At 40.6% G+C, this 22,129-nt stretch overlaps 1 protein-coding gene across 3 annotated transcripts in view; it reads left to right on the forward strand.

Annotated features, from left to right (window-relative positions):
- Positions 1-502: 502 nt before the first annotated feature.
- MME (membrane metalloendopeptidase) overlaps positions 503-22,129 on the forward strand; it is a 120,250-nt gene continuing 98,623 nt past the window's right edge. The window contains exons 1-3 of one of the 3 annotated variants that reach the window (XM_066369915.1): positions 503-636; positions 4,911-5,080; positions 5,813-5,848. In XM_066369915.1, the coding sequence (XP_066226012.1) occupies positions 4,921-5,080; positions 5,813-5,848 (196 nt within the window). In that variant the 5' untranslated portion in view covers positions 503-636; positions 4,911-4,920. The other 2 variants (XM_066369914.1, XM_066369916.1) reach the window with 2 other exon arrangements.

Below are 22,129 nucleotides of genomic sequence, written 5' to 3' on the forward strand. Positions count from 1 at the left end.
TCTGACTAAGAAAAGGAAAGGAAGGAAAGAAAGATGAAAGGCAAGGTGGGGGGGGGGGAGAAAAAGGATGGAGAAAAGGAAAAGGGTAGAGAGAGACAAAGAAAAGAAAGAAAAAACAAGAAGGAGGGGAAAAAATGAGAAAGGAAGTAAACTTGGATGATGGGAGGAAAGGCAGCAAGAAAAAGAGTGAAAGAAGAATGTGAGAAAATGAGAGAAGATCCATTAGGGAGAGAAAGAGAGAGAGAGGACCTTTATCAGTACTTACAGAATCTCAAAGAGGCAATGCACTGTTTTCTTGAAAGCCCCAATCTAAGCAATTCCAAAAATGTTTGGCCGAGCCCTTTTGGGAAGGGTGAGGTGGGACACGGGTCCAGGGGTGTTCCACAGACACACACACACACACACCCCCGGCCCCAAGCATGATGTAACAGGATTGGGGAGACCTAGCGGAAACCTTCAGGTCACCCAGGGAACTGCTCTTCTCGCTGGTCCTGCAGCGGCAAGGCGGGGTGGGGGGGGGGGGGTGAGAGCGCGAGACGCGCGCGGGGCGCGGAGATGAGCAAGTGGCGAAGCTTGACCGAGCGCAGGCGGGAGCAGCCGCCCAATTCCCGGCGTGGGATCTGCTGAGAGGCCACGGTGAGTCTCATCGGGCGCGGGTCCAAGGGCTGCCCGGGGTCCCCATCACCCAGGCCTGGGCCGAGGCGGGCCCATCACCACCCCGGAGTCCGGCCTCGGCGCGGCGCCGTCGCCCGCCGCCCGGAGCCCCGCGGCGCTCGCGGCGCGCCTGGGCGGACGGACGGACGGACCGGCGCTCGGCGGGGCTTCTCCATTGGTTGGATGTGTCTGCTCAGCCGCCTTCAACTTCTCCCGGATCCCACTGGTGAGTCCCGGGAGAGCGAGCTGCCACCTGGGACCTGGGGGAGTAGGGTGGAAGGGCGCAGGAGCCCGGAGCCGTGGGAGCGGGTGGGAAGAGTGTGGCGGGGGGAGCGGCTGCCCTCGAGACCCTGCGGCCGGCCGTGGACGCGGGAGGCGTGCCGGGGGAAGGAGCTGCACTGGGACCTCTAGAGTGAGAGAAGGGGACCGAGAAGGTGACCTGAAGGAGAGCTCTTAAGTGCAATCTGGTCGACTCCAGGTTCATTTCCATAGCTCTCTGCAGCCGCTGACGGGGCGAGTTACGTGCGGTATCGAGACCAGCGCTGCCTAATTACAGGGGGACTGGCTTGGGGCTGGGAATTTGCCATTCCGCTGCACAGACACTGATTTCTTTTCTTTTTTTAAAGCAAGGTTTGTTTTTATTTTGGTTTCTGTCGGATTTTCTCTTCATTTGCAACTCACTTTTCTATTTTTACTTTTCCTAACCTGAAGATCTTTTCATTATCACACCTCTTCATCTTGCTTAGAATCCTAGTTTTCTATTATGTAATTTATGCGGCTAGCGTACTTAAATCACACAAGGTTGGTTGGCAGGGCTGGGGGGGGGGCAGATTTTTGTAGATGAAAGTTTCCTTACTTAATCGGTCTCAATCTATGTATTATTTGAAAATGAGGGTGATTGCAGCCCTACATTCCTCTTTAGCCACTTGGTAAAGTCGGTTGCTCCCCCATATGTGATGCAAATGGTAATTTTATTAAAGTAAAAAGTAGTACCTGGCTTAGAGTGTCAGCATTTGGAAGCTCCTCATCCGCAAATCAGCAATAAAGGCGTGTTATCTGCTTCACTCTTTTGCATTATTGCTGGGTTTCAGCACTCTAAAACAATTGTCCAACAGTTTGTTGGACTCAATGTAGTGACTTTCATTGTACATCTTACGGGAGTAATGTGGTTGGGACTTTGTGTCCAGAACAACATATGCTGGGCCAAGCAAACACCTACAAATTGTCCCTGGAAAAGAAAGAAATGATTTCTCTTAAGTACCTGCTTCCTCTGCTTCTGAAGCTACAGTCTAAACCCAGAGCCTGTTTCTCCCGCTTCCTGTGCCTCAGTTTCCATAATACAAACTGTAATTGCATAGTGTACCCTCAGGCACTTGCCTAAATGTTAATGTAGTAATAATGTGCTGTGAAGATGAAAATTGCTTAGGCTTGTTAGCTTTCTTTTAACAAACCAATATGCTCTAAATTCCTGTATTTGACTATGCGATAAAGTGGTGTGTATTCTCAACTGGTATAAGCATTGCTACTTTATATTGCTTTGAAATTCGGTTTCTACTTAAGCAAAATAATCATTTATTCTTTGGATGATGTTAAACTGGCTTATAGGGTTCTTTGCGGTTAGATCTCTTAATTCTTTATTCTCTCCTTCTGTGAAAGTAGCTACTTTTCTGTTTAAGCTTTCTAACACATCTCCAGTTAAGGTGAAATATGTTTTGGCATATCCCTGTTTTATTGGGACTACGAGTATCAGCTACACACACACACACACACACTCTCTCTCTCTCTCTCTCTCTCTCTCTCTCTTCTTTCGTGTAATTGCTGTCCTTTCCAAACCCTCTCCCAAATGGTGTTGGATTGGTTGAGTGTGGGATGTTCAAGTATCTGGGTGGGGGTTAGTGATATGTTTCATCTTGAAGTTCAAGATTCTGACCTCTATTTCTTTCAAAGAAGATATTAAATCCACCAGAGCTAACTGGAAATGAGTAACAAAGTTAATTAAGAAGTTAGACTTGCACTATTTCTGCTTTTGCTCTGTGCTGTTGAAAAGTGCTACTTAAGAACAAAAGACTGACATTTACAGTACAAGAAAGGTAAAATTTTGCAGGTGATTCAAAGCTTATACACTTCTGGCATAGGTAAAAGGACTTTGATTCCCACCAATTTCTGCCACCTTAGGTGCAAAATATTCAAGAGCCCAGAAGTTTCCTGCAGAAGCCTGGTGGTGCTAAAGTGCACCTTTAACTTAACCCCATGGTTGCCCTGGTTCTTGGCCCTAAGTTTTATTGGAGAAACTGATTGTTGTTGCAAAGAACTAAAAAGAGAAGTGGGTCATTATAAACCAGGACAATATTTTTTTAGATTGTCTTCTGAAATATTGTTAGAACAAGGGGAGAAATACTCAAGAAAGGGAAATACTTATGCAAATATTATTAACGTTTAGATATTCTTTAGGTCAGTCTTGGCTCCTTCTGGGGAAACTGGCAAAATTGTTTATCTCTGTATGATGTCTTAGTGCTAAATTTGTTTCCACCTTTTCTTTTCTCCACCACTCCTAATAAAACTACAAGGACTGCAATCAATGCAATTCCATATCATAACCTCAGGGGCTGTGAGAAAAAGCCAATGAGTTACATAACCATTGAGGAAGACATTTTAGCATTCAGGTACATTACATTCCTCTTTTATTTAGAAGACATGGTTTTCATGGTCTAATAAAATTTTTTATTTGAAAGTCTGGCCTTGCTTATAATCCCATATAATCAAGGGAAAAGCTCGCTCCAGACTTTGTATCCAGAACTTTAAAGTCCAGTTGTGATTCACTTAATAATTTACCAGAGAGATTAAATTTCTAGTTATCTTTTGGATCTCCCAGACCACACTTTGAATGTAAACCTCTGTTTCTACTTTATCCTGTGCCTCAGTTTTTGTAAAACACACCCTCAGGGAACAGTGTGTGTTCAACAAATATCTTTAACTGCAAGAGCAATTCTGAGCAGTTACTTCATCTAGGAACTAAATTATATGCTTAATTTGTATCAAGCTATGAAAAACTAATCTTTTAGTTTACAATGCTCTTTTCTACAGCCCTGCAGAAAAATTGAAGTTGTCTGGGCTTTGGGAGATGACCCATAGAGAATCGGTAGGCTTTTAAAAGGAACAATGAAATTTGATTTTTAGGTTTATTTCCCTTGAATTCCCCCCCAACCTTATGCAGTATGATCTAAAGTAGCTTTTATTGTATAATGATGCAATTTTGTGTCAAACAGTGACCAAATGGTTCTTTATAAAAAACATTTACTAGTTGTGTACCATGAGCAAATTACCTGACTTTTCTGTGTGTTACTTTCCTAAGGTGTAAGATTAGAATATTAACATCTATCTTACAAAGATTAAATGAATTAGTACATGAAAAACATGAAGAACTGTGTCTGACACTTGAGAAATTCTCAATAAATGTCAGTTATTATTAGTAGAAGTATTAATGTTAATTTAAATACAAGTTAAATAAACATCTTAACCATTGTTACCCTGACCTACAAGGTAGAATTTTTTGAACATATTTTTTTTCTTCTTCAGCTGCTCAAAGAGATTCTGGTTAATACCTTTCATCCCTGCAGGTAAAACACTGACTTTTTTTCCAGTAAGTGACCATTTTCAGAATGTTGTCTAACCAGTTAATAGATACCTATATCAGCAGTAGTCATAATTTTGAACTGTAAAATCAAAAGTTGTTTTTTTAAGACTAAAAAACTGTTTCTTTTTACTTTTATCTATTTCACATTATTGCTTAGTCAAAACCTCAAAGTGTTAGTCATTGATATCTGAGCTTATAAAGGAAGCCACTAGAACAAGATATAAATTTCACCTTTGACATTGTCCAAAGTTCAGACAAGTGGTTTAAAACTTTCCTTACTGATGGTACAACAATCATTTGCTTGTGAATTTCTGAAGAAATCCTATGTGAGTATTTAACTGAGTCTCCCTGTCTAATTTTGCTTGGATCTTCTGTGAATATATATATTAAAAAATAAAAAAGGTTGTCATAAAGACCTGTCACATTCATCTGGCTCTGTAGTCTTTGCTGTCAGAATAAAAATTATGACTTTCAACCAGAAACTTTTATTTCTTATTTAAAATAAATTAACCTTTACTTTTATTCAACCACATTAAACATTTGGAATATTGCTTAATCTCTTCTTTTTTACCTTTTTGTTAATTTGTTATTAGTATTTAAATTTTTTTTTAACTTTTTGCAGATTTTAAGTGATGGGCAGATCAGAAAGTCAGATGGATATAACTGATATCAACACACCAAAGCCAAAGAAGAAACAGCGGTGGACCCCATTGGAGATCAGTCTCTCTGTCCTCGTCCTGCTCCTCACTGTCATCGCTGTGACGATGATAGCGCTCTATGCAACCTGTGATGGTGAGTTACCCCCACCCCTGTGTTCACATAGATGGCGAAAGAGTGAAATCTTCCTGTTATGCTTATCGCATTTACCAGTGCAGTAAGGAGAAAGACAAATGAAAGATAGTGCTTTACAGATTCATTTATGAAATATAACAGCATTATGTCAAGACAATTAACTTTGACTAAAATACAGTGTCTTTTATGTTTGAGCTAAACTATTAATTGCCATGTATATTTAATGCACTCATGCTTTATGAGGATTCTCATGTATAATTTTATTTGATTAAAAAGCATACACAATTTTGTGGCCAACTTCAATTAGTCAATTTTTTTGTGTGTCATTGAAATTCTAAAGGGCTTCACAGGAATTTAAGAGGTCTAATTTGAATCTTAGAATTGTTTCACAATAAGAATTAGAAAAGATAGGTTCCTTAATGGCAAACAAACAAACAAACAAAACATGATTGCCAGACTAAAACAACTGATTATTTCTATTAAAAAAACCTATAGCTTAGTGGGTAGTGATGATGTAATAAATACATTTTTCTTCATAATGAAAATTTTAAATTTAGGATTTTTCCACTTTATTCCTCCACTTTTTAAAACTGTTAATAATGATATGTAATGCTCAAGTTCAGTTGTTGCTTTACAGAACTGATTATATATTTAGCAGTTTTTAGAAGAACAAAAGACAGGGAGAAATGAGAAAACATGTCTCATACTTACGTATACACCTCCTTTCTCTAGATGGTATTTGCAAGTCATCAGACTGCATCAAATCAGGTAAGCAGATGACTTTTAAATTTCATAGTTTCATAATTAATGTATAACACTTAAAAATCAAATGCTAATAGCTTTATCTCTAAATTTGCCCTGTTTATGATTTTATTCATTATAGATCACACATTTATAGTCAAGAAAAATAAAAATGTATTTAAATCATAGGTTAATTAATTTATTTATTCTAAGAAGAACTTACTCTTTTCAGCCCTGCAGTGTATGGTAGGGAGATAAAGAACTAACTACATGTATATTGCTAGCTTTTTATTTGGAAGTAGAGATACAGAAGAAGGAATTTCCAACAAGAGGAAAGAACAGGAATAAACCATGTTGTTGGGAAGAACTGAAAATGTAGACACGATGGATAGCGGCACATTATTGAGAGCTTTGAAAATCTGTGTTTCACCTTGATGTTGTAATAACAGGGAAATGGATATTTTCTGAGTAGGTCACTTTGTAAGGCAAAAGTTGAAACACGATTCTGGGAATACTAAGCTGGCTGGATCAAGTGAGAAGTGATAAGCCAGCAAGGGTGGGCAGGTAGGGGCTGCGGCTGTAATTCAGATGTGAGTTGGGGAGATCATTGTGGTAGGCTGAGACAGCTGTGGGGCAGTGTGAAGGGAGAATTGGATGTTTTGAAACAACTGACTTGCTATATGAAGGTTATGAATAATTTGGAAATGACACCAACTTAGAAAACCAAAGGGACTCAAGAGAATAGTATCAGGGTACAGAGAAATAGAGAAGTTAGGAAGTAAGTTTGTTTTAGGGAGGGATGTGATCAGTATGGATTTGGACATGTTGAGTCTAAGCCAGAGGGAATAACATATAGGAGGGGCTAGACAGCAGGAAAGTAGAGATGGAGGATTAGAGAATCTCTCTCGGGGTGGCTTTAGGATCTGTCGGCTCAGGGGCGATAGCTGAACCTTTGGAGTAAGTATTTGAGTTCTCAGAAGAAAAAGAGAAGAGGTATAATGGCTGAACTTATGAGGTATCAAAAATTTAGAGTAGAAGGTAAAGGAAAGTCAAAGAAGTGTAAAGAGTTGCAGAAGCCACATCCAATGGAGTGCGGTGAAAAAAAGAAGAGCATTTTGACAAGGAGAAGAAAGTTGTAGCTAGGCACAGCACCCTGGATATCAACTCAACATTAATGCCCTTTGACAAGAGATTCTAAACTTCCTCCCAAGAAATAACCTGTCCTAAATGGTATTTAACCATTTGCTGTTGGATATTCTTATCTGGGTTTTTGTTATTCACTCACCTTTGCAAAATAATGATGGGAAAATACCTTGTGATTAAAGCTTACAGTCTAATATCCCAAATATGTGCTCCTTTGCATTTCTGTGTTACTTTCTGATTTATCATCATTATTTATTTATTTATTTATTTAGTGTGGGACCTTCATTGCATCTGCTATACATACATCTGAGACATGCTGTGGGCAGCTTCAGGGCTACCTGATTGAAATAAGAGCCATTTGCTGCTCAACATCATAACAGACACTTTCCATGAGCTTTCCCAGAAACAACCGAAGTTCCTTTTTTCCCCAGGGAAATGGTTGTACAGGTATTTCGTCTGGGAGATGTCCAGGGTCCCTGTGCCAGAGTTGATATTTACTCAAGTTGTCAAAGTTATCATTTGTTCTCTCTGCAAATCCTCGCCCTCCTTTCCCTCTGTCAGCTGCCTGATTGTACGCTCATGCCATCCTGTTTTGTAAAACTTCCACTTATGTGTTGACCTCTAATTATCTCTAAGCTTCTCAGTCCTTAATACACCTGATGTGTCTCTTACGTCTCTTTCACAGAGTGTCTTCTCTTTTCCCTCACACTCTTCTTTTCTCTCTCTCTCTTTCTCTTTTCTTGCATTTTGTTTTTGAAGAAATTGGATCCTTTGGCTGATAGGTAGGCACACAGACTCCGCCTCTAGTGGTACCCACACCGATGAACAATGCGATATATGAAACCTACAATCTTAGATGTGACTTAATGTTTTGGGGTATGACTTCGGCTTGTTTAATAGTGTTTGGCAAGTCTCAATTCATTAAAATGTATTTAACCTGTATCCTTTCACTGTAGCTTGGAAATCATACCAAATGTAAAACACCTCGTAGAACTGTGTCTTGGCAGAGAAATGTAAACAGTAAAAATAGCTTCAGTGGTAAACAAGGTTGCTGAATAGCTTTGTGTTTTTCTTCATTCTGCTCTATCGGTTCACAATCTGTTAGAATACTTTTATATTCATAGTTATTCTTTCAGAGTGAAAAATGTTCAAATTTACCCTTATGGATACAATTTTCACACTTGTGCATACACACACAGTCTTCTGCTGGTTAAGAAATCTTTTATGCCATAGGTAATACAACTGTTGATTTTAGAAGTTGCTGCAAATTAAGAAAACTCTAGGGGAAATCTTGAACAGAAAAACTGGTAATAAAGAAAAGGAGAGAATGAGAATAGTAGAGTGAATGGGAAGGAAAAGGAAGATGGGAAACAGTATTGCAAAACATATCATATCTCCTACTAGCAATTCTATAAATTACTGTAAAAAGGCTGGGAAAATTCAAACCAGAGTACAGAAATCCTTGAGAATTGAAAAATTAAATGTTGATCCTTAAAGTGTCCCTTTAAGTGAAAGTTGATTTTAACTTAAATTTTTCTCCTAGTGGAAGGGATTATCATAGTAAGTGTACTTCCCTCTTTGATCCTGTGAACTCAAGGCACCATATCAAGGCAAAAATAAAATATTTTAAAAGGTTGTGGGTCACCTTGAAATCTGTTTGATGTTAAGTACTTAAATTTGAGCATCTATGAATTTAAGTATTCATAATATATATAAAATAATGTTTATAATAAACACTTTAACTTGTCTATATATGAAATGTAGCAGTGTGAAAGATTATACCAGACCTAAAATAAAAGAAACTACTTAACAAATAACAAGGTACTGTTTAAAACCCTACTATTAAAGTATGAGTAATGTTATTCATCTCTTATTTACCATACAAGATTGTCAAAAACATGTAGTTATAGAGCTTATATGTTATTTCTCAAACTTTTCTAAATCTAAATTCTGTTCTGGCTCCCATTGCATTGTACCTTACTCATTCAGTTTTCAAGCAATCAAATGCTTTTCATCAGGGGTTCTCTGCTTCATCACTGTTAACATTTTAGGCTGGATAATTCTTCATTAGGGGAGGTGGCTGTTCTCTACATTATAGGATGTTTAACAGTATCCCTGGACTCTACCCACTCGATGTCCAGTAACACCCACCCCATTGTGACAACTAAAAATGTCTCCGGATATTGCCAAATGTTCCTTGGGGCAGCATAATCTCCTCTGGTTGGATATCACTGGTTTAAGTCATCTCAGAGATCATCCAGGCAGAAAATGCCTCTCTAAAGGCATCTTCATTCTATCCCTGGATCCTGTGAATATGTTACCTTATATGGTAAAAGGAATTTTGCAAATGAGATTGAGTTACAGATCTTGAAATGGAGAGATAATACAGAATTACCTGGATAGGGTTATGTAGTCACAGGGTTTTTTTTAAGGGATAGGGAGGAAGGGAGTCAGAATCAGAGAACAAGATGTGACAACAGAAGCAGAGGCAGCAGAGATGTGGCTACAAGCCAAAGAATATATGTAGCCTCTAGAAGCTGGATGGAGAGGAATGGCTCTCCCCTGGAGCATCTGAAAAGCATGCAGCCCTGCCGACCCTTTTTAGACTTCTGACCTTCAGAACTAGAAGATAATAAACTTGTGCTGTTTTAAGCCACTAAATTTATGAAAATTTATTATAGCAGCAATAGAGAACTAATAATACACCTTCCATAATTCCTTTATTTTAAAACTATCTTTGAAGAATTAAAATGCGCACGCACAGTGTTTTTGACCAAACTGTTTTATAAGTAAATTGAGTTATTTAATATATAGGTATAAGGAAGGAATGTTAAACAGATTAATAGAAGAATATAATAATAGAATGTAGAAGAATGATAAAATAATAGAGTAATAAAATAAAAATAGAAGATAATGAATTAGAATAATAATAGCTAACAACGTTTCGTGTCTGGCACTATTTTAAGCACTTAACCTGTATTAATACATTTGATCCTTATAGTGACACTGAGGTAGGTACCATTATCCTTTCTTTTTTGCAGATGAAGAAACTTGGGTTGGGATCCCAGCCCAGGATCTGTGAATCCAGAGTCTGTGTTCATGACCACTTTCTCATGTTGCTTCAAAGATGACTAGAAGTCTGTCAAACTTATTAATACCTTGGGCCTAGGCATATGGTATATGAAAGCAGATTGCTTTCCCACCTGTTAAACAACATATGATAACTCTCAGGGAGTTGAAATATTTAAATCCAGGCTGAGGAAAATATTTCTTAATTCCTGAAACCAATGACTTATTTTAGTAAATCAAAGAGCATGGAATGAAGGGATCTGAAGAAGCAAAATTTTAGCAGTGTAGTCCTAAAATCTTTAGGGACAGAGGAGCCAAGATGAGCAATCCAGTTCACAAGAGAGAAGCAGGCCACCTGTGGTACAGTGCAGGCTGTCCCCTGCACAGCTGGGGCAGCCCTGAGAGCTGGGCTCATGGAGCATCGAGACCAGGATGCAGCCTCTCAGAACTACACACTTCCTTCAATTCTGTACTAACCAAGCAAACTTCTGATGAGTACTTAATTATTAATACAAAGAAAGGAGATATGAATACATATTTCACCTGAAAGATATATTCAGCACGAGGGATATGTCACATTCTGATTTATTATCAATTTTGTGTGGCTTGAACTGTGATCTATAAAGTCAATGAAACTTTCAAATAGCCGGTCATTTCTGCAAGGGCCAGATTCTGATTCTCCTAGGCCTAGGCTAAATATCTTGGCACCCACTTGACTTTTCTTAACAACAACAAGGAATCTCTGCCACTCTGTGGGCCATGGTCTCCCCTTTCTTACCTATGAATACTCCAAAAACCTCCATAATGAAAAAGGGCACTAGATAAATTATTGCAGATGGACTTCTGAGGGCTGCCAGCCAAAGTACAACTCTTCACAGTAAAAGATGAGGTTATTTTGCTATGCAGTTATGTTTGAAAAACACCCTTCAGATAGTAAGAAAGCAGCAGGTATCTTCAGGAAAAGGCTACCTAAGTGCATCTTTGTTCATTTAAATGTGGTGTGTGGCAGTTAGCTTTGGGCGGCTTCCCTGACACCATTCTTCTGAAAATTGTGTAGCAATATTTGCTTTAAAAATTCTCCAGTCAAGGGCCCTGGCTGGTTGGCTCAGTGGTAGAGCATCGGCCTGGTGTGCAAGAATCCCGGGTTCGATTCCCAGCCAGGGCACACAGGAGAAGCACCCATCTGCTTCTCCACCCCTCCCCCTCTCCTTCCTCTCTGTCTCTCTCTTCCCCTCCCACAGCCAAGGCTCCATTGAAGCAAGGTTTGCCCGGGCACTGAGGATGGCTCTGTGGCCTCTGCCTCAGGTGCTAGAATGGCTCTGATTGCAACAGAGCGACGCCCCAGATGGGCAGAGCCGGGTGGATCCCGGTCGGGCGCATGCGGGAGTCTGTCTGACTGCCTCCCCGTTTCCAACCTCAGAAAAAAAAAAAAAATTCTCCAGTCAAAATCAGAATCTGTCAATCAAATTCTTTCCAAGAAAGAAACCAATTATGTAATATCTACACACACACACACACACACACATATATAACATTTTTCTTACCTTCTGGGTTGTTTTTAAGCACTAGTACACCATCACTTTTTTTAATTCTTGGTCAAAGTATGGAAAACATAGATAAGTTGAATTAAGTAGTTAAAGAAAAAGAAAAGTTTCAATGCCTTACAAGCTTATTTGGAATCCGAAGGTTTGGTTTACAGCTGCAAAAATTGCCTATATTTATTTATTTATTATTATTTTTTTACAGAGACAGAGATAGTCAGAGAGAGGGATAGACAGGGACAGACAGACAGGAACGGAGAGATGAGAAGCATCAATCATCAATTTTTTGTTGCGCATTGCGACACCTTAGTTGTTCACTGATTGCTTTCTCATGTGTGCCTTGACCACGGGCCTTCAGCAAACAGAGTAACCCCTTGCTTGAGCCAGCAACCTTGGGTCCAAACTGGTGAGCTTTGCTCAAACCAGATGAGCCCGCGCTCAAGCTGGCGACCTCAGGGTCTCAAACCTGGGTCCTCAGCATCCCAATCCGATGCTCTATCCACTGCGCCACCGCCTGGTCAGGCAAAATTGCCTGTATTTAAAGGGGATTAGCTGGAATAAGGACCCTGACCTTCAACATTTTAGATTGAGAGACATGGGAAGGTTCCTCTGTAGTTGAAAGGTCTTGTGCTGTCCTACTTATCATCAAATCCAAGGTGCTTTTCAATAAGCTTTTGATATAATATGAAACTAAGCTTGATAAAGTTTTTAAGATTATTTAAAGAAAACTGCAAAATGGAATTAGATCATATGGGAAAATTACACAGCTTTAAAATCCTGGAAAACTTTATTCTCTGACACTATTCAGAAAAGGAGATAGAGAGAGCAAGGGGTCAGGTATAGAGGCAAATATTGATCCTATTTCTGACTGACTGAAAATTGGAATAAATTCCCTTTTTGCAAACCTCCTGACCTTGTACCTACTAGAGTGGCTAGCACAAAACAGATAGACAACACCAAGTGTTACTGAGGATGTGGAGAAACCGGAACCATCATGCATTGCTGGTGGAATGTAAAATATTTCACTACATTCCAGTTCAAATTGTAAAAAACCATTTTGGAAAACTCTTTGACAATTTTTATGAAAATTAGACATATGCAACCAGCGATTTCACTCATAAGTATTTACCTAAAAGAAATGAAAACAGGCCCTGGCTGGTTGGCTCAGTGGTAGAGCGTAGGCCTGGCATGCAGGAGTCCCGGGTTCGATTTCCAGCCAGGGCACACAGGAGAAGCACCCATCTACTTCTCCACCCCTCCCCCTCTCCTTCTTCTCTGTCTCTCTCTTCCCCTCCCACAGCCAAGGCTCCACTGGAGCAAAGTTGGCCCGGGCACTGAGGATGGCTCTGTGGCCTCTGCCTCAGGCGCTAGAATGGCTCTGGTTGCCACAGAGCGATGCCCCAGATGGGCAGAGCATCGCCCCCTGGTGGGCATGCCAGGTGGATCCCAGTCGGGAGCATGCAGGAGTCTGTCTGACTGCCTCCCCATTTCCAACTTCAGAAAAATACAAAAAAAATAAAAATAAATGAAAACACATGTCCTTGCAAGCACGTTTATGTCATCCTCAATTACTGCATTATTTATGTTTGCCAAAGCATATAAAAACTCTGCTGTCATCAACAGTCGAGTAAACAAAATGTGGCACAGTTATGAAGAGAAATACTACACGACAATAAAAAGACACAAATTATGACATATGCAATGATGTGGATGAACCTCAAAAATATTATGCTAAGTGACATAAACCAGACCTAAAGACTGCATAGTATATCATTCTATTTATGTGAAGTTCCAGAAAAGGCAAAATTGTAGAGTAGCTGTTGTATTGTAGAAAAAGCAGAATAACAGTTGCTTCTTAGAGTTTAGGGTAGAAAAAGGATTCCTGCAAATGGGCACAAGAGAACTTTTCAGGGTGATGAAAGTATTCTAAAATTAGATTGTGGTATGGTTGCACAATTGTATACATTTACTAAAAATAATTGGGTTAATTTATGATGTGCAAATTTTAAATCAGTAAGACAGTTAAAAAAAAACCACTCATCCCTTTTTTCTATCTTTTATGTCCATTTATAATTATCTTATATTTTGATCTTATGCTTGATATTAAATGTTGAATCCATTGATTTTTATTTTTACAATTCAAAATGAGTATGTGTAGTTTTCAGTGTCTACCAAATCTTTGCTAACCAACCTAACTCAAACTTCTCAATTTGAGTGAGTGGTTATTATTGGATTATGTTAGAGTTATATTGATGAAAAAAGATCTATGGAAAATAGTAAATCAACTAGCAAGTTAAAATTTTTTTCAGAATTAGACGTTGGCAGCATTGCTTGCTTGCATGCTTTGGGGTTTACCTTTGGGAAGAAGTCAGAATTATAAGTGGGAGAGTAATGCCAGATGGAACAGTCATCTCTGAGTCAAAATCAGACTACTGGGTCTAGCAGAGAACTGTTACCAGGGATAATCCTGTTTCTGAAAAATGTGTTGGTTTTTCATATGGGTTCTGTGAAATGTTTCCCTTTTCACATTAACTGTAAGAGTCAAATAATTTAACCCATAATTTTAGGACCTCTTTGTATACATTTGATTCACTGGCATTATTCCTGTCCTTTTTCTTTCCCATCTAATGTATATAAATTAACTTATTTTATGTATTCTTTAAGGCTACTTTGAATTCTTTTATGAACAATGTAAGTTAATAACTAGATGACTAGAATGTTCAGGAGAAAGATTGTTAAATAGTAAACTTTATTTCAAAGAGATGCAAGTGTTATGAATAATTAAGGCACAGTCTTTTGAAAGATTTGCTGCTTGTTCCACTACACTAACTTAGCTTGGGAGATCTAAGATGTCAGTTTTGGCCACATCCTTGTGTTTGTTAGCATGTGATCTTAATTAAGTCAATTGAGCTTTCTGCATTCAATTTTCCTTATCTACAAAATTAGAATTAAAAGTGGCTCATTTTACAGAGAAACAGCAAAGGCTAATGACAGCCCATTTCATCTATGTGTCCTTCAGGGGAGGCCCCATAGGTGTAATGCACAGATATATTCCATTGCCTGTGTTCTTTCATGAATGTTAGAAATGTGCTATTTAAAACTGTCTATTGGGACTCAAAAAACAGTCAGTACATTCTTAAAGAGAAAGGTGTGGCCCAAAAAGAGAGAGAAGGAGAGGACAAGAGAATAGTACATTTTAGAAGTATCATGCCTTATTAATACTTGCCTTGACTATTGTGCTCTATCTTAGCATAGGAGGTGACAGTTTAGCCTGTGGATCAGTTACAATGAGCACAATCAGAAATAGGCACTTGGGTCCACATTTCCTGTAAAGCAAAATCTACCGACAGGCACACCTGGATTTGAACCCATACCTACTCTGTGCGTCCTCTCAGACCCTCACTGTTAGCCCCTTCCTCACCATGGATTAAGCCCTAAAAATAAAAAAGCCTGCAGCGAGAGGAGAATAACTATATAGATCTTTGCTATTCAAAGTGTGGTCCATGGACCAGCAGCATCCTTTATCGGCAAATACAGATTCTCAGGCTTCTCCTCAGCTGTACTGAATCTGCAGCTGCAGTTTTAGTAGAGACCCCAGGAGAGGTGTGTGCACAATAAAGTTTGAGAAGTGCTGAAGAGTAGCAATTCTCAACTATGGCTACTTATCAGGATAATTTGGGAAACTTTTAAGATATACCCAGGCCAGATCATCTCTCTTCCCTGACATACAAAGTTCCTATTCATGCAGTGGAGCGGTCTTTGTTGGGTGTTAGGAGAAAAGGCAATTTAGGTAAATAAATTGTTATTAAGGTATATAAGAATTACCTGGACATTAGCATTTTCAGAAGAAAGCATACGTTAGCCAACTGATTGCTTCAATTGGTGCATTTTCCGTGAGATACTGGGCCTGCTTTTCTGCTAATAAAAAAGAGGATGAACCCGAAATGTCCTCCGGAGATATTCCCAGTATAACGCAGGGCATGAATGTTTTCACAGGGACTTCAATACAATGTCTCTCCTCATCTACTCATTTACTTATTCACCTATTATTTGTTGATTTATTTATTTTTACCAAAAATGTTAATGAAGCAGCTTCTAACTGTTAAGGACGTCTCTAGATACTGAGAATAATATACTCTTTCATCTCAGGAAAGTGATAGTCTGGTCAGCAAAACAGACCACTAAACAAAATTGCCTTATGGTTGAAGTAAGTGCAGTGGTACATAGGGTGTGCTCCAGGCACTCTGAGGGAGGAACGCCTGAACTAGATCAGTAATGGGAGTAGGCAGCTAGTGATTGCCTTGGGGCCAAGGAAATATTCTCAAGAAGAAACGTAGACCACTAAGTTCTGAAGGATAGTCAGAGATTGCCAGACCAGTGGAGCAGAGAACAGCATGTGCATATAGGCTGGCTGCAAGATACAAGTGAAGGCTTGTTGGGGTTTAGGACCTGCAACTGGTTCATGGTGGCTGAAATGTAATGTGGGATGCCCCAGGCTGGTGAGATATGACACTGGAAAAGTAAATGGGCCAGATCAGATGTTACGTGGGTTGTAATTCCTCCTTAAGTCTAAAGAAAATGAATAAATATGATTCAGGGAACATCTAAAGGGTTTTGAGCAGAGGTATAGCATTTTTAAGCTCACCTGCTATCTAGCACAGACCTGGTAAAGTGGAGGTAAAGATTGAACCATACAAAGAATAACATTTCTGTGTCCTAGGTGCAAGGGAGAGCTTGGTAAGATTGAGAAACTGAGAGAATAGCTATAGGGTTAAATCATCTAGGGTGTGTATGAGGATGTGAGAGTGCGGGTAAGAAGAGGAAGTGTTGAGCATTGGCACAGGGGATAAGCAGGAGTTAGATCTTAGTCCATGTTAAAGTGTTTGGAGCTTCTACTAATAGCAGTGGAAGTTACAGGAGGAAGGGTTTTAAATGAAGCATGACTTGATCAGAATTATGGAGAAGGATCAGTGATTATGACTAAAAGGTGTCTGCAGGCAGGAAATTGGGCTACTACCCACTTATCTGGATGCTGGCTCATGGTTGCCTGTGTTTGAATGATAACAGTGGAAGAGAATGGATGGATTTGAGAATACTTAGGAGGTGTAATTCATAAAGCATGGCGTTTGTATAAATAAGTGAAGTAGTGAGAAATAAGTAAGTAAAGTATAACTCAAATTTCTGGCTTGGGAAACTGGGTGATATGTTGCTATTAACTGAGCCATGGAACACAGAGATAGAACTGTTTGGTAATAGGATGGGGCCAATGTATGAAAAGTTCCATTTGAGATAGGGTAGACCTGGTATATTGGTAAGTCTTCCATTGTCAGGGTTCACAGAATTTTGAGGCTTAGAGATAGGGATTCAAGAGTCATCAGTACATGGATAATGTGGATGAGATTTCCCAGGAAGGAAATGAGGAGTGGAAAGGAAAGCAAACCAGGGGGGATTCCATGTAGAAAGGCTGTGCATGGAATGGATGACCCTGTTGAAGCTGAAGTTCAGAATCTGAAATGGCATTAAAGCGTGCAGTTAGGAGATTTCCCTGGCATCACAAATAGTATCTTCAGCAGATATTTACTGAGCGCTGTCCTTGTTGCTGCAGACGCAGAAATGAACAACACAATGTCCTTACTCACAAGGAACATACAATTAAAAATGAGACAGACAATGAATAAATTAATCACTAAATATGTAAAATACATTTTTAAATATGTTAGCTAGAGTTGGAAAGGAGAAGGCAACAGGATGGATTTGGGGTAGGGTCATTTGCAAGGGTCAAAGGAATTAAATATTTAGGTGAAATGATGATTTAAATGATGGTACCACAGGATGTAGGATAGAAGGTACAAAAAAAGAAAAGAAAAGTGAGTGGGCATAGGATGAGACTTCACAATGAAGTTGAAGAGCAACTGTAGAGGGATCAAGAAATGAAAAAACTAAAGATTGTAGAAGGTCAAAACATAGGTTACTCAGGTTGAAAATTTCAAGGGTAGAACTGCTCTGCATGATAATATCAGGAATTAGGAAAATGCATGTAGAGATGTGAGGTGGAGGTGAGGGTCATGAGAATTTAGAAAGTTAAGAAATTCTTGAGCTAGAGAGTATGGGCCTTGGCCGGTTGGCTCAGTGGTAGAGCGTTGGCCTGGCGTGCAGAAGTCCCGGGTTCGATTCCTGGCCAGGGCACACAAGAGAAGCGCCCATCTGCTTCTCCACCCCTCCCCCTCTCCTTCTTCTCTGTCTCTCTCTTCCCCTCCCGCAGCCAAGGCTCCATTGGAGCAAAGTTGGCCTGGATGCTGAGGATGGCTCTGTGGCCTCTGCCTCAGGTGCTAGAATGGCTCTGGTTGCCACAGAGCAACACCCCAGATGGGCAGAGCATCGCCTCCTGGTGGGCATGCCGGGTGGATCCCGGTCGGGCGCATGCAGGAGTCTGTCCGACTGCCTCCCCGTTTCCAACTTCAGAAAAATACAAAATAAATAAATAAATAAATAAGCTAGAGAGTAGCAGAGAGCTTTTTTGGCCACATAGTCCCTAATGTTAGCTGGGAAGATGATAGAACTTTCATGGAAGGGAAGACCATGAGCAAGCTTTCAGTCTTTAAAAAACAGACATGAATGTCTAGGAAGTTAGGAGATGACAGAGACAATATAGTTGAGGCTGGAATGGTCATCTGATGGGAGCCTAAATCAACATAGTGGACAGTAATGATTTGAATGCTGCAGGGAGTGATAATAGGAAGCTAGTTTTGCCTTTCATTGTTGTGGGGTACAAAAGATAGAGCTTCAGGAGAAGAGGCTTCAGTTAAATCAGAGAACTGGATGGAGCATTCTGTGAGTAAGCTTTGGGCTAACCTACAGGCCTGTCTTTTTGCCCAAGGGAATTCCAGAAATGCTCTTCTAATTCTGTTTCTTTTCACAACCCAAACTTTTTTCTTTCCTTCTCTAGAGAGATAAGTTTTCGGCAGATACGGAGGTACATGTTTGCTGACAAGTGTAAGATTCTAGAATCATACAGTATGCCACCTGATCTAGAACTTAGTTCTGACAGATTATGATTCTGGGGTCATGTGATGTCACATGTAATTAAATCACTCAGATGGATAAAAGCAAGCAACGAAAGGAGACGTCGGCCTCATAAATTATATAAATGTTCAACCACTATGCTGTACACCCGAATCTAATATAATAATGAATATCAACTGCAGTTGAAAAAAATTTTTCTTTTAATTTTTTTTTTTTAAAAAGAAGAGATGCCAGAAAACCACCTGTCTGACATATTATTGTGGACCTTCATTTCATAGAATTAGAATTACTAATAGATTCATTTTTATCTTTTCACTAGCCTAGATAAAAATTCAAAAGTGAATCAATGACTTCTTTTCATGAAACAAAATGTGTAATAAACATTTCTTAGAGTCAAGATTATTCTTAAAAACTTAAAAAAAACCCAAAAAACAGATTGTTACATTTCAGATATCAAAATGTCATTTTGAAAAACTCTTCAACTCAGAGGAATCTGACAGTAGTAGTGAAACATTAAGAAGGAGACTGAGTGGCCCTGGCCGGTTGGCTTAGTGATAGAGCGTCAGCGCAGCGTGTGGAAGTCCCAGTTCAATTCCCAGCCAGGGCACACAGGAGAAACGCCCATCTGCTTCTCCACCCTTCCCCCTCTCCTTTCTCTCTATCTCTGTCTTCTCCTCCTACAGCCAAGGCTCCATTGGAGCAAAAGTTGGCCCCAGGCACTGAGGATGGCTCCATGGCCTCCACCTCAGGTGCTAGAATGGTTCTGGTTGCAATGGAGCAGCACCACAAATGGGCAGAGCATCGCCCCCTAGTGGGCTGCTTGCCAAGTGGATCCTGGTCAGGCACAGACACATGCAGGAGTCTGTCTCTCTGCCTCCCCACTTCTCACTTCAGAAAAATACAAAAAAAAAAAAAAAGAGCAGCCTTGTCCCTTTCCAGGGCACTTGGTGGTCTATCTCACCCAGAGAGGGGCCTCTCTCCCAGGTCCCAACCTCGGCTCCTTTGCTTTCTTACTCTGGGGTAGGAAGGCACCTTCAGGCCTCTGGAGAGAAGTGGGCTGCTGGGGGGCGGGGGCTTCAGCAGCTCCTCTCCCTGAAGTTCACCTTGTTCTCTTTCTCTCTCTGTGTTGTGCTGCTCCACATGGACAGTGTGTAGGGGGTGGGGGTAATGATTCTGCGAAGAGCCCCGGCCTTCTCCTTCCCCACTCCTCCAGGCTGACTTCCACTTTCACTTTATAAATCCTGACTGTCCCCATGCTGGGATCAAGTGTCCCTTGAGTGTGCTTCTTCTACTCACCCACCTGACGCTGCTTTGTCGTGGCCTGGTGTTTGTATCACCTGCTCAAGAGAAAATACATGAAGAGTCAGGGGGAAAAAAAGGGAAGAGACTGGGGCCCTGGTTGGTTGGCTCAGTGGTAGAGTGTCAGCCTGGTGTGTGGAAGTCCCGGGTTCAATTCCCGGCCTGGGCACACAGGAGAAGTGCCCATCTGCTTCTCCACCCCTCCCCCTCTCACTTTTCTTTCTCTCTCTCTCCTCCCTCTCCTCCCCTCCTGTAGCCATGGCTGCATGGAGCAAGTTGGCCCTGGGCACTGAAGCTGGCACCATGACCTCTGCCACAGGCACTAAAAAAAAATGGCTCCGGTTGCAACAGAGCAAGGGCCCTAGATGGGTAGGGCACCATCCTCTAGTGGGCTTTCCAGGTTGCATGTAGGAGTCTGTCTCTGCCTTACATCTTCTCATTAAATAAAAAAATAAAAACATAAAAAAAAGAAGGGGGCTGGTTTACAGCACGGACTAGATGATTGGGGCCAAATTGAAATCAGTTAGGAGGTAGCCAGTGGCGAGCAGTGAGTCTCGATTGCTTAAGGCATAAATAAGCAAGCCGACTATAAAATGGTGGCTAAGGCCCAGGCTGTGTCTTCCATGTCGTTTCTCTGTTAATCAAGGCTTTCCTGAACTTCAAAGAAATTCTTACTTCAAGAACTTCAAAATCATTCAAGACTTGTACTTTAAAGATGTTCCTCAGGATCCTGTAGTTACTTCCAGAAAAGAAAGCTTTTGTTAAAATCTATTGACTTAATTTTCTGGTATAGTTAAATTAGCTGAATAAAATTAAGATGATTTTGATAATTCTGCCAAGCTGAACCCAAAATGAATTCATTGTCCCAAAATACACATGTACAGCAATTAATGATATTACTAACTTAGATTCCAAGAAGCAAAATATTAATAATTGTATTTGTTAGAGAAATAAGGTAATTATTTTTGAGTGAATCAAATAAAGAAATAATATTAAAAAAGTCATCAGCAAAATAGAAAATTTCTCAAAGCCCTGTACATAATATTCTATAGCAAGGATATGACAATATGTTGAGAAGAAATGTCACAAGTGAAACCTTGAAAATCCCCTCAAACTCATATCCATGCAAATATGAACCTTTAAAAAGAGACTATAAGATATTGGTCATAAATGCTATGAAACTTTACGTGATCTGTTTTCACAAAAGTAAGATTAAAACAAAGAAAAGAAGTGGGGAGATTTGAGCAGTTGAACCTATTGAGTTCCATGCAGAGCCCCTGTTGCAGGATCAGCCCCATCACAGGCCCAGGCACTCACCAAGGCCAAGAGCAATGGCTCCAGCTCCTCAGCCAGTCAGTCTCCTGCTATATGAGCTGCATCTGACTTCAGCTCTAGTAAATGGCTTGCTACTTTGTATATTGGGATTTCACTTCTGGCTCATAGCCCATGTCTGGAAACTGAACTTCTGCCTTTCTTCCATCTTCTGGGACTGAAATTCAATTTAGTTCTTAATCTCATCACTTCGGGGCCCTTTTGCCAGGCCCCGAAGAGCTTTCTTCGATCACCACACATTGTCTGCTGGTTACAGTTCATCACAGCTGCCTGCTGGTCCTCATCTGGGTAGCTGTTTTCCATTGCTCTTAACTAGAAGCTTCCTCTGTTTCTCCCCTGTAGCCTGTCTAAATAAGATTCAATTTCATTGGACTGGTTCAGACTTTTCCTACCTGAGTCCAGTTTATGAAAATGACAAACATTTTGTACGGAAGAATTTTTCCTTTTCTTTATGGAGGAAAGACTAGTTTTTTACTAATTTTGTATGCCAACAAAAAGCCAAATTTCCTGCTTTTCCCTAGACCATCAGCCACAACAACTATTAATTTTAAGAAACATAGGAGGGGCCCTGGCCAGTTGGCTCAGTGGTAGAGCGTCGGCCTGGCGTGCAGAAGTCCCGGGTTCGATTCCCGGCCAAGGAACACAGGAGAAGCGCCCATCTGCTTCTCCACTCCTCCCACTCTCCTTCCTCTCTGTCTCTCTCTTCCCCTCCCGCAGCTGAAGCTCCATTGGAGCAAAGATGGCCCGCTCGCTGGGGATGGCTCCTTGGCCTCTGCCTCAGGCGCTAGAGTGGCTCTGGTCACAACAGAGTGATGCCCCGGAGGGGCAGAGCGTCGCCCCCTGGTGGGCGTGCTGGGTGGATCCCAGTCGGGCGCATGCGGGAGTCAGTCTGACTGTCTCT

Source organism: Saccopteryx leptura, chromosome 2, assembly GCF_036850995.1.
Source record: "Saccopteryx leptura isolate mSacLep1 chromosome 2, mSacLep1_pri_phased_curated, whole genome shotgun sequence".
Taxonomy (NCBI): domain Eukaryota; kingdom Metazoa; phylum Chordata; class Mammalia; order Chiroptera; family Emballonuridae; genus Saccopteryx; species Saccopteryx leptura.